At 39.1% G+C, this 12,765-nt stretch overlaps 1 protein-coding gene across 2 annotated transcripts in view; it reads left to right on the top strand.

Moving 5' to 3' along the window:
- The first annotated feature begins 1,590 nt into the window (after positions 1-1,590).
- FANCL (FA complementation group L) overlaps positions 1,591-12,765 on the top strand; it is an 85,713-nt gene continuing 74,538 nt past the window's right edge. Inside the window, exon 1 of one of the 2 annotated variants that reach the window (XM_056813989.1) lies at positions 1,591-1,775. In XM_056813989.1, coding sequence (XP_056669967.1) covers positions 1,680-1,775 — 96 coding nt within the window. In that variant the 5' untranslated portion in view covers positions 1,591-1,679. The remainder of the gene's footprint in view (positions 1,776-12,765) is intronic. The other variant, XM_001382120.5, reaches the window with a different exon arrangement.

Here is a 12,765-nt window from a genome sequence, read left to right on the forward strand (position 1 = left end):
GCAAAAGAGCGCATGGATCAAGTGTCCTACATTCTTTGTTATCTCAGTCATTGGCATCTGTCTTTAAACAAGTCCTCCCATTATATTCATCTGAGGAGCAGTTCTCTTTCTGGCCCTGGGAATAGCCTATGTCTCTCATCAACATTTGATCTGAGAGGCTTTTTTAGGCTGATTTTTCTTTTTGAGTAGGTTTTTTTTTTCTGTACCTTTAGACAACTAAACTGTTGTGAAAAGGAAGTATCTTCCATTTAAAAAAATATAAAATACCTCAACAGAACAAGAGATAGAAAATTTTGATAACCCAGTACCAGGAAAATAAATTGAATAAATCACAAATGAATTCCCAAAGAAAAGAACCAGATGGATTTACTAATGAATATTATCAAATATTCAAGGAAGAATTAATTTCAGCATTACATGAACTGCTTTTTAAAAAAACAGAAAAAGAGATCCTCCTAACTTCTTTCTACCGTAAAACTAGAGATGAAGTAGATAAAGAAAATAATACAAATATATAGAGATGAAGCAAATAAAGAAAACTATATGACGATAATGATAATAGGATTTATATAGCACATTAAAAATTGCACAGACCTTTACCTGTTATCTTATTTTGTTAGAAAAATATTAAATACTATATTAGCAAAGAATATATAACAAAATAATAAAAATATTATATGCTGAGACCAGATTTATACTAGAAATTCAAGGTTATGTCAATATTTGAAAAAACTCTAAACATAGTAGAAATAAAAATCACATTACTTCAATAAAGGAATAAAAAAAAAGTTAATTGACTTCTCTAACATCATGAAGGTAGTAACTGCCAGAAGTGGGATTTGAACTCAATTTCTCCGATTTTGGAATCAAAGTTGTTGTTTTTTTCCACTGGTCAAGCCTAAGAGACAATCTGTAAGAAGAGTTGGAGATCATAGATTGAGGGCTAGAAATGATGTTAGGGCCCATCGAGCCCAATTTCTCCATTTTACAGGGGAGAAAACTGAGAGGGTAAGTAATTTGTCCAGGTCAAATCTCTAGCAAATGTTTGTGTTGGGATACGGAGCCAAAAACATTTCCGACTTCCAGTTCAGCAACCTACACCCTATTCCATCCGTAATTATTGCACGGCAGAGTATGTTGCCACAACCAAGCTAATATAATTAGCAACATATTTATCAAAATAAGTAAAATTACAAAAAATCATAATGTTAGCATGTAATTTTCTAATTCACTATTCGAGTACAGAGTACTTTATACACCTTTTAGTGGCTCCTCATTTCTATATAAGTTTCACACTATTACTTTAAAGCTTAGTTAAGGGTGAAAACTGGGCTGGATATATAGTTATGGGAGTTAGTGGTATGATTATTGAATGTATGGGAGAGGATGAGATCACCAGCCTTCTCCCACCCAACTCAAGAAGTAGCCCGGGGTGAGTCTGATGCTTCTCATTCTTAGCTCCAAGCAGCCCTTCTTGACAGGATTGACTACAAGTAGGTTTGAGTAATAAGGTGGGCAAACTCTAATCGCCAAGACTCAAGGTCGCCTACTCCAGGATCCCCACCAAGAAAGAACCTGGGCACGCAGTGGTGTTGCTACTGCGCGTGCGCGGGGGCGCGAAAAGCCCAATTCAAAACGTCCGGTCCGCGCCGAGAAATCGCGAACTGAGCCTGCCAGGCATGGCAACAGCTGAGGCAGCCTTGCTGCGGCAATGCCCGCTTCTCCTTCCCCAGAACCGGGAGAAAACTATTTACGAGGGATTCATTTCAGCTCAGGTACCCACCTCCATAGGAAACGCCGCCGGGGCACGTGGAGGGGAAATAAGACGGGGCGGGGCTGAAGTGGGGTGCAGGGGAGAGGAGGTCTCCCGAACTTGTGCGGAAGGTGTTAAAGAGTCAGGGAGTTCACTTTGGTGACTTGACCATGCTAGGTAGTCGAGGTCCAACACCCACTTCATTCTGTGAACCGGGAGGGAGCAGCAAGGTTAGAATTGAGCCGCGCCAGGCGCGCGCCCGGACGCTGGGTAGGTGCGATGACGTCAGAGTTGGCGAAAGTTCCTAAGGGGCGGAACCGCCTCTGCCTTTCTCTGCCCACTCTGGGGAGGTTTTTCCCTTAGTTTCGATTCTGCTGATTTTCAAACAGGAAAAAAACACTTGTAGCCGCAAATAGAGCCCTGGACCTATCGTCTGGATAACCTTTTGCCCCACACGAGTCAAGCAATCTACTCTGTGACTTAATTTCTTCATCCATTAAATGGGAATAATCATCATTATTAAATAAGCGTTATAGACAACATGCTAGGCTAGAGGGTAGTGTATGGAGCCAAGGGCTTGGGGTTAATATGACCTAAATTCAAATCCAGCCTCACATTTGCCATCTATGTGACTCAGAGCAAGTCATTTAACCCTGTTTTCCTCAGTTTCCTCCTCTGTAAAATCGGCTGAAGAAGGAAATGACAAACAGTTATCTTTACCAAGAAACCACCCCAAACCCAACAAAAATAACAAAAGCCCCCCCAAAAGGTAATAGAAGAAGAGATGGACATCTACTGAAATGGACTAAATAACAAGCTCTCAAAAAGATTACTGAACAGCTGGAAAGGGAATAAGCATTTATTAAGCACCTGCTATGTGCCAGGCACCGAGCTAAGCCCTTGACAAATATTTCACTTTATTCTGGCACAGCTGTATTTGTAATTAGGGAGACCTGAGTTCTAATCATAGAAAGACTTGAGTTCTATTTTCCCCGACTCCAAATCCAGTACTCTGGCTCATAGAGAATCTCAATAATTGTATCCACCTCTTAGGTAAATCCAATGAAATAGTTGTGTAAAGGACTTTGGAACTTTAAACTACTATAAATGCTATTATTATTATTGTATTATAGTTGTGAAGACCTAGTACGAACATGTCTTTATACTGTTTATCATTCTACAGAAGTGAGGTATAAAATAATATAATTCCCATTCAGGGTACCCTTTTCACCTGCTCTTGCTAAAAGGAACACTGTGAGGAATTTTTTTTACAGCATACTTTCCCTTCTAATCTACACTGTATCATTCCAGTTTATGTGTGCTAGATTGTATGGGGTCTTCAGGAAAGACTAATACACACCTGTGGTGTGAGGGCTTTTTTTCAGGTTGGTTTTCTTTCTTTGGTGTCTGCCTTGCCACCAAGCTCTCACCTGTGATTCCAAGAAGCTGTAGCATGTGCAACAACCACATCCCAGTGAAATCTTCTCAGCAAATGGGCTAAACCAGGCTGAGGGTCACTGACAGGGCCTCTTGATGCCTGAGGGGATGTCCACTCCAGGCATGCAAAGGCTTCACCAAGTGGAAGGGGCAGATGAGAACAGTTTTTTCCAACAGCCATAAAGGTGGCGGCTGTGGAGCTTTTAGAGCTTGGTCAGACACTGAAGATGCCAAGGTCATCCACTGCATCCTAGACCAGCTCCAGTTGTTCTGACTTTTGTCATGCTATTGAACTTCAGTGACTTGGAAGAGAGAGTGAGGCTGAGGCTGTGCAACCTGCCTCCCATTTTAAAACCCGCTAAATAAGCAAGTCAAGATATGTGATGCGATTAGCCCTCACAGCCCATGCTAATTAGGACTTTCTGACTTAGATACTTGCCTCCTTCTTAAACATTTATTAAGGCTAAAATATGTGGTAGTCATTGTATATGTTTATGTGCATTTGTCATAAACCTATTGTAATAGGGATTCTTGCCTGAAGGTTTTTGAGATCTCCATTTCTAAGATTTTGTGGTTTTCTGCTTGGATACTTGTCAGTAACAGTTTAGACAAGTTTATACAAGGGCTGAGAGTGGATAGAATACTGGACTTAAAGTCAGGGAAAGCTGAATTTGAATACTGCCTCCTATATTGAGTAGTTTTAGGCAAGTCAGACTCTTTGAACCTTAGTTTCTTTCTTCAGTTTCAACTTGAGATAATAGATGAGATAATTGAGAAAAATTGAGATAATGATAATAATAATAATAGCAGCACATACCTCTCAGGATTATTGTAAAGATCAAATGGTATGCTATACATACACTGTGTTACCAACCTCACAGTTTTATAAAAATAATAATTTAAAATAAATAATTTAAAATAACAAATAAAAATTATAGTTATTTTAGTAATGATAGCTCTTTTATCTAGTTCTATTATCTAAAAGGATCCCTGTAAAGGTTATGCCTTTATGCTAATTTTAGGAATTGAAAGCTGAATCACAATGTAGTTTGCTGTCCAGCTCCAATATCACATCCTCCAGCACTGGCTCCCTCAGGAAGAAATCTCTTCTTCCCCAGGACCCAGGTAGCTCTTTGTTCCTACCTGTTTCCTGGCACTTGCTGTACATTGTTTGCAGTAAGGTTATTTGTGTCTATGTTCTTTGCCCTGCTAAGTTGTAGGCTTTTTATCCATCTCCCATGGTGCCTATATAAATAAATAATTATTTCACATGAACAAAAACTAGTTGAGACAGACAGACAGAGAGAGAGATAGAGACAATCAGTATAGCAAAGCCAACCAAGGCATCATCTGTTTCTGACAGAATATGCAGTATTCTGCAGGCATAGGCCCTCTTCACTTTTGCAGAGAAGGGAGAGAAATGCATTTTCTTATCTCTGCTTGAGAAAAGAGGAAACTTGCTCAAGCTTAATTATAAGGCATTGAATTTGATTTTATTGTTCTTTCTGATTTTTTTGTTGTCGGTTTGTATATTGTTTTCCTGGTTCTATTTCAATCTGCATTCAGTTGTGTTCTCTGAAGCTTCTCTAAATTCTTCATTGTTGTAATTTTTTATGGTAGAAAAAACAATCCCATTACATTCCTATACCATCTATCACCAATTTTTCTGCATACCAGCCTGGAAATTTAAGGAACAAATTATTAATTTAAATGTATTTTGACTCATTTTAAAAATATCTAAACATGGAAAATTTGTGGAAAGATTGTTTTGCCTACCACTTTCAGTTTTATAGAAAAATTTTGAACAGTGAAGACTAGCAGAAACAATTGAATTAATATTTTCCATTAGTAGTAGTAGTGGTAGTCTCCCGGTGACCGAGAATGACAATTGTCTTTGTTCATTATCATTTATTGATGTACCCTCAAGTGGCTTTGGAGTCCAAAGGCAGAGGTGCAGAGTTTGTGGCACACGGGGCATGGGACGCCAGTTGTTATGGGAGGTGTGGGTGTGGCCTGGTGTTGGCGTTCATGCGCAGCGGCAAGACGTCGAAGTCGTTCATCTTCAAAGGTGGTGGCAGCATGGTTAATGTGGGCTCGCCAGCTGCTTCTGTCAGAGGCAGCAAGTTCTAGTTGCTTTGGTGTAATGCCAGCCCACTTCAAGTTGGACTTTAGCTGATCCTTGAATCTTTTCTTTGGTCGGCCTTGTTTCCAGAGTCCAGCTGACAGTTCACCATAGAATACCTGTCTTGGTATTCGCTGTGGGTCCATGTGGATGACGTGTCCAGACCATCGTAGCTGGGTTCTGAGGACCATGACTTCGATGCTGGTGGAGTTGGCTCTATTAAGGACTTCCTGTTTGGTGATTCGGTCCTGCCATCGGATCCTCATGATTGACCGGAGGGAGCGTGGGTGGAATTGCTCCAGCTGTTTCATGTGCTTCCTGTACAGTGTCCATGTCTCACAACTGTACAGGAGCGAGCTGAGGACCACTGCGTTATACACTTTGAGCTTCGTCGCAGTGCTTATACCGCTGTGTTGGAGGACTTTGGAGCACAGTCGCCCGAGTGCCTGGCTGGCCTTTTGGATCCTGGCATTGATCTCATGGTCTAGGGACCCGTCGTTGACGATGGTGTTGCCCAGGTACTTGAAAGTGTTGACGTTAGAAAGCTGCGTGCCATCGATTGTAATGCATGGCTGGTTCTTTGGCCTCCCTGGTGCAGGTTGGAACAGCACCTCTGTTTTGCTGAGGCTGATAGTCAGGTCAAACAGTTTTGTTGCAGTGGAGAACCTGTCCACAATGGTTTGGAGATGATTTTCTTGGTGGGCCATGAGAGCACAGTCATCTGCGAAGAGAGCTTCCAGGATGAGTCTCTCTGTTGTCTTTGTTTTTGCAGTCAGGCTGCGAAGGTCGAATAGTGAGCCCATCCAGTCGGTATTTGATGTAGACGCCCAGGTCTAGATCCATCACAGCATGTCGTAATACTTGGGTGAAGTATAGGTTGAAAAGTACCGGAGCGAGGACACAGCCTTGTTTCACGCCATTGGAGATGTTGAAGCGATCAGAAGTCTCTCCACCAGATAGGACTTCCCCTGTCATGTCGACATGAAAGAGCTGGATCAGTTTGACGAATTTTGCTGGGCAGCCGAGCTTGCTAAGGATCACCCACAATGCATCCCTGTTCACTGTGTCGAATGCCTTTGTCAGGTCTATGAAGACAATGTAGAGACTGAGGTTCTGCTCAAGGCATTTTTTTCCTGCATTTGCTTCACCGTGAAGACCATGCCGATGGTGCTACGATCTGGTCAGAAGCCACATTGTGATTCAGGCAGGTTCTGTTCTGAAACAGATGACAGGAGTCTGTTGAATATAACATGGGTGAGGATCTTTCCAGCAGTGGAGAGTAGTGAGATGCCTCTGTAGTTGTCACAGGCTGCTCGTGCGCTTTTGTTCTTGTATAGGGCTCCGATGGAGGCATCTCTGAGTTCTAGGGGCATGTCTTCCTCTTCCCATATGCTGGTCAGCACTATGTAGAATGCCTGGAGCGCCTTTCCATTTAAGGCCTTGTACACCTCGGTTGGGATCCCGTCTTTACCAGGTGCCTTGCCTGCACTCATTTGTTGAATGGCTTTTTGGACTTCCTCTATTGAAGGAAGGACGTCAAGTTGTTCAGTGGTGCGGTTTTGGGGGATCTGGTCAAGAGCGCTTTGGTCGACGGAAGAGGGTCGGTTGAGAAGCTGACTGAAGTGTTCTTTCCACCTGTTGCTGATGCCTTTTTTATTTTTTATGAGAGTGTCACTGTCAGAGGATAGCAAGGGAGTGGTGGTGGGTTTTAATGGCCCATAGACAGTCTTGAGGGCATTGAAAAATTGTTTGTAGTTTTTTGTATCAGCAAAGCGCTGGATTTCTTCTGCCTTTTTTTCTCACCATCGGTCTTGCATCTTCCTGATATTTTCCATTATGTCTGATTATAAACACTTTGTAGCAGATAATATAAGAGGGAATTCCTACTATGGTATCAATTTAACTGGATGACTTCTGAGATCTTTTCCACATAGAATGTTCTTTATTAATACAACTCCTCACCTCCATAAAACCTAACTTTGTTCTCCCTGACAGTATTTTCCTGGGATTCTGGCCATAGCCATAACTCTAGTTTGTACCTTTAGATCAACAATTACTCTTATGCAGCAAAGAACAAATTAGGGATGATGATAGTATGAGAGAAGTGGAATGGTGAGAAATTATAGTCTGGAAGGGAATTTTGGAATCTAGTATCACAATCAAAGATTTTCTTTTTTCAATTAGGAAGAATTTACTTGCTTATCAAATCTAATAAATAAAAATGAATTATCACTACAATACATCCTATGTATGTGTATATATATATATGTATCCAACCTCTTTTGGGAGAAAAGAAAATACCCCTTTCTCCCTAGGCATCCCATTCCACTTTTAGCTTCCACTAATTGTTAGAAGGTTTATATCAAAATTCTTGTCTGAGCCTGTGTAATTTTTCACCCATTGCCATTAAATATTCCTCTGTGGGGCCAAGAAGACCAAGTCTAATTCACTTTCCACATGACAGTTATTTAAGCCCTTGAAGATGGCTTCCATGTCCCTCTGAGCTTTCTCTTTCAATGTAGTCTTATTTTGCTTGGATTAAAAGTCTTTACTTATTTGGGTTTCCTTTGGCCATTCTTCAGCTTATTAATGTCTTTCCTAAACTATGGCATCTAGAACTGAACATGAATGTTGTTGAATGATGGTGAATCTAAAGGATAACTGCTTCAATTAGGTGGAGTATCAGGAGTGGAGATGAGGAAGATAAGGAAAGGAGGAGCCAGAAGGTTAGAGGGATTATTATTGTAAATGCTGATGTTGGAGGGGCTATTTATAAATACTGATATTACTAAGAGAATTGAATAGGGCAGAGTAAAAGTCTATTTAACTGACTGAAAAAAGTGATTTCTTACAGACAATTATAGGAACAAACTTGTGTCTCCCAAACATAGAAGAGTCAACTTTTGAGAATTTCTGTAGATTGGAAGTTAGTGGCAGAATTTAGAATTAAATGCCCATTTAAAAATGCTTGGGATGTTCATTCTTTCAAATAATGGAACAAACTTTTGTAATATCTTAGTTTTACTCATTTTCAATGAATTCTCCAATTCCTGATTATTCTTATCTGTATGTGAAGTATCTGTCTATAAAGTTAGCTTAAAGTTACTACATAATACCTTTTAGTACTTTAATGAAATAGTGAATTCATGTTATTTGACCTTTTGAAAAGGTCAGAAGTACATTTTGTTTCATTTTTTTAAAGGCCATTTAAATGTAATAAAAGTGCTATAATATTACCATGAAAGTAAAGGTTATAGGGTATATTTAATTGTGTTCCTCTATTTTTAAAACTACTTTAAGGGAGATTGTTCAAAATTTCCATCTGGTAAAGTGAACTTATATTAATTATTTTTAGAGAATGCTTTTTTACTCTTATTTTTCATTTAATACTGTTGAAGTAAAAGATTATATTACTGTTTGTCTTTTTCTTTGCTCAAATTTCATCTATTTTATCCTGCTTAAACTTCTTACTGGTTCATTTCCTCAAGAAAGTATAACTGATTTCATTTTTTTTTATAGAAAGGTTCCTCCCCTACTGCTTTCCCTTCCTATTAGAAACATCTAAGTAAAGCCTATATATGCATATCGATATCTATGTTGATATCAACAGATAGTTTTATCTTTTAGTATATTGATAGAGCTATCTTTGGCATCCCAAAATCTTAGTGCAGTTTTAGACTATTAGAGATTAAAATTGCACTCGGGGTGTGTGTGTGTGTGTGTGTGTTGGGGAGGGTTCTTACCTGTTTATTGTAAATATTCAGATTAAATACTTTAAGAAATTAGTGACGGTATTTCTAGTAACAGTCCACTGAAGAGACAAAACAATTAAATTCATGATGATGAGTTAAATTCTATAAATATTTAAATGCCCGCTATATACAAGGCTCTGTGGAAGATGTAATGGAGTCCCACTCTAAACCCTGCACAAATAGTTCTAATAGAATATAGTCTATGAGAGAATTTGGTGTGAAGGAAAGGGGTCGTGGAGTCATAAAAAGGTGCCCACCTTCTGTATACCAATGATGACACATCCCATTCTTATCCATACTTCTCCATCATCTATACTTATCTCAATCTTTATAGCTATCTCGATAATGCTGTTGATAAACTATTATTAATCATTCTCAGTAATCACAGCAGTGTGTCAAGTGCCTCAAGAGTGGATGAACATTGGAGAAGGTGATTATTTTTGGCTTATTTTTGGCTTCAGTGAAGGAGAGTCAAGAAGGACTTCAGGAAAGGGGCTTGTATTTGTGAATTTCAAGTATGGCCCAGATGGTGGAGGAGGACATTTTATATTCAGAGAGCAAGTATGAAAGGAAAAGCACAAGAAGGAATTCATGAATGGTGACTAGTCTCCTTTGGATGGAGAGTAAGATACATAAACAGGAGCAAAGAATGGGAAATAAAATTGGAAAGGTAGAGATCAGGTCTAGATTATTAAAGGCCTTAAATGATAAGTTAAAGAGTTTCAACTTTATTTGGGGAAGGCAGTAAGGGCTCCAGGGGACAAGAGGGAGTAATTGAAAATTTTAGAGTAGAGCAGAGACTTAATTGGGTAGCTTGGTGGTCCAGTGGATAGCATGCCAGATCTAGAGTCAGGAAGAATCATCTTCCCAAATTCAAATCTGGCCTCAGGAACTTAATAGCTGTGTAACTCAAGAGTAGGTCACTTCATCCTGTTTGCCTCGGTTCCTCATCTGTATGAGGAACTGGTGAAGGAAATGGTAATTCCTAATTAGAGCTGTGATTTAGGAAGATTAGCATGTCACTAGCTTTAAGGATATATTGAAATGGGGTGGAGTTTAGATGAAAATAAATGAGTTATTAGACTTCTAAATTGAAGGTAATAAACTAGACTCAAGATGAATAGACTAAACTAGAAAGTCTAATCAAAGGTAGTATGGTCCTAAACTAGAATGGTGCCAGAGTGAATACTAGGTGGAATATTAGAAATTTTTTCAATGTAGAACCAATACAATTTAGAAAATGTTAACATTTGTAAGGTCAGAGAAGAGAAAGGAATGAGAGATGATTATGAATTTTTAATCCTGCATGACTGGGGGATGGTGATGCCATCAAGAAGCCAGAAGAAACTTGTTTTGAAGGAAATCAGTCAACATTTATTTAGCATTTTCCATGTGCTGAGAAATACAGGGACAAAAGTAAAAATCCTTACTGTCTAAGATCTTACATTCAAATGGAGGAAATAATACACATGCATAAAATATATTCACAGAACATATAGCATGAATAAAAGTGACTTTGGGAGAGAATGTACTAACAGAGGAGTGCGTGAGGACAGGAATCAAGACAGGTTTCATATAAAAGTCAGCACTTGAACCAAGACTGAAGAAAACCATGAACTCTTCAAGGGAAAAGGGAGACAGAAGTGGGCCTAGATTACAGAGTATGAAGAGAATAATTTTTTAGAAGTCTAGACAAAATTGAAAAGGATTAAGTTGTAAAGATATTTAAATGCCAACAAAAAAAATAGTTGATTCTTTAGATAACTGAGAGACAGTGGAGTTGGTTGAGCAGGGATGGGATGTGGTCAAACACAGGCATTAGGAAATCCACTTTCATAGCTTCGTGAAGGGTAGGTTGGAGGTTGGAGAGGGTCGACTTAAGGCACAATTGTCTTCTTGCTATAGGGGAAGCTCTATAATATAATTAGGAAGCTCTATGGAGTAGTCTAAGAGAAAGGGGTTGAACTAGAGCGGTAGCTGAGTAAGTGCAGAAAGGATGGGTTTGAGAGTTATTTAGGAGAGAGAAACCATAGAACTTGGAAATGGACTGGCTATGTCTTGTGAAGAGAATGAGGAGCCGAGGCAGATACTGAATAGGGCTATTGTAGCAACCTCTACAATTATAGACATTCAGAAGTGGTGGATTTGGGGGAAATTAAAAGTCTCACTTTGGACATGTTGAGTCTGAGACATCTTATAGATTATGACATATAAGACTGGAGCTCAGAAGAGAAACTTGAATCAGATCTGTAGATCTGGGAGTTGGAGTTATCCACGTAGAGATAGTAATTAAATTCTTGAGAGCTGAGGATATCACTAAGTAATAGATTATAGAAAGAGAAGAGGGCTCAGAATAAAGCCTTGAGGTATGCCCACAGGGATATCCGTAAGGGTTATTATCTGAATGATGAATCAACAAAGAGACCAGACCTGGAAGAGTGGTTAATAGGTAGAACACTGTCATGAAAACACAGGGGAATATCCAAACACCAATGTCAAATGCCACAAAGGCCAAAGAGAATGAACCTTGAGAACAGCATATTATTTGTTATATTGTCATGTATTATATTATCTTATTTGTCACTTTGGAGATCATTTGTAACTTTGGAGACAACAGTTCTATTTGAGGGAAGATGATTAGTTCAATTTTGAATATTTTGAGTTCAAAATGCTGGTGCAATATATAAGTAAAGCTGTTATATCTATTAGGCAATTGGAAATGTGAGGCTAAAAACCTGGAATGGCTAAATAAATTGTGGAATTTGAACGGAATGGAATATTATTGTACCTTATAAGAAATGATGAAATGGAACCTTTCAGAGGAAACTGAGAAAACCTTTATGATCTGATGCAGAGAGATGTGAACGGAATTGGGAAACAATTTACACAACAACATTATAAAGAAAAATAACCCTGAGTCCAGAGGACTAAAGAGGTGATAGACTTTAAATACAGAATATTTATATATATATAGTGGAAGACTTAAATTGTAGTAGATAAAGAGTGGATGAGTAAATTGTGACTGCAGAAATATGTTTTTTATATTAAAAATAAAGTGGTCACCAGGGAAATATTCCCAATTATGAAATATACCCAAGTCAACTGGGTTTTATAGAGATTTTAATTAATTAATACAATGAGGAATTAAAGAAGGAGAGAAAGAATAAAAGAGGAATAAGTATGAAGGGCCTTAGCCAATATGGCCTAGACCTGAGTCTTAAGAGAGAGATCAGTCAATCTTTAATCACTCACCACAAGATCTGTCCAAGCAAGGATTCTAGTGATCAGAGAGGCACCAGCTGCAATTCAGACTTCCCAGCTGACTGTCCCGAGAGAGACCCGGGATAGACAGTCTCGTTAGAGGGAGTTCCAGCCAGAGTCCTCCTCAAAGGGAGTTCCAGCCAGAGACTGCCATTCAACAGACTGCTCTTCTCCTTATAAAGGGAATTTTCTCCTATGTCACCTCCCCTAAGTTCTCCCATCTACCAATCACAGTAGACATTTTTCAAAGGACAGACCATTCTTAGTTCACACCTGAGTAGACTAATCTTTTGAGTAATTTACACCTGAGTAGTCTAGAATCTCTGAGTAAGTTTTCACCTCTTTGCTCCTTGTAAGTTCACAAGTTGCTTGACCTTTATAGGTACTTACCACCCTTTTTGTATTAGTCCTAAAATAGGCATGGCTTAAGTATGGGTTTA

This window comes from Monodelphis domestica, chromosome 1 (genome assembly GCF_027887165.1).
Source record: "Monodelphis domestica isolate mMonDom1 chromosome 1, mMonDom1.pri, whole genome shotgun sequence".
In the NCBI taxonomy this organism is placed as follows: Eukaryota; Metazoa; Chordata; class Mammalia; order Didelphimorphia; family Didelphidae; genus Monodelphis; species Monodelphis domestica.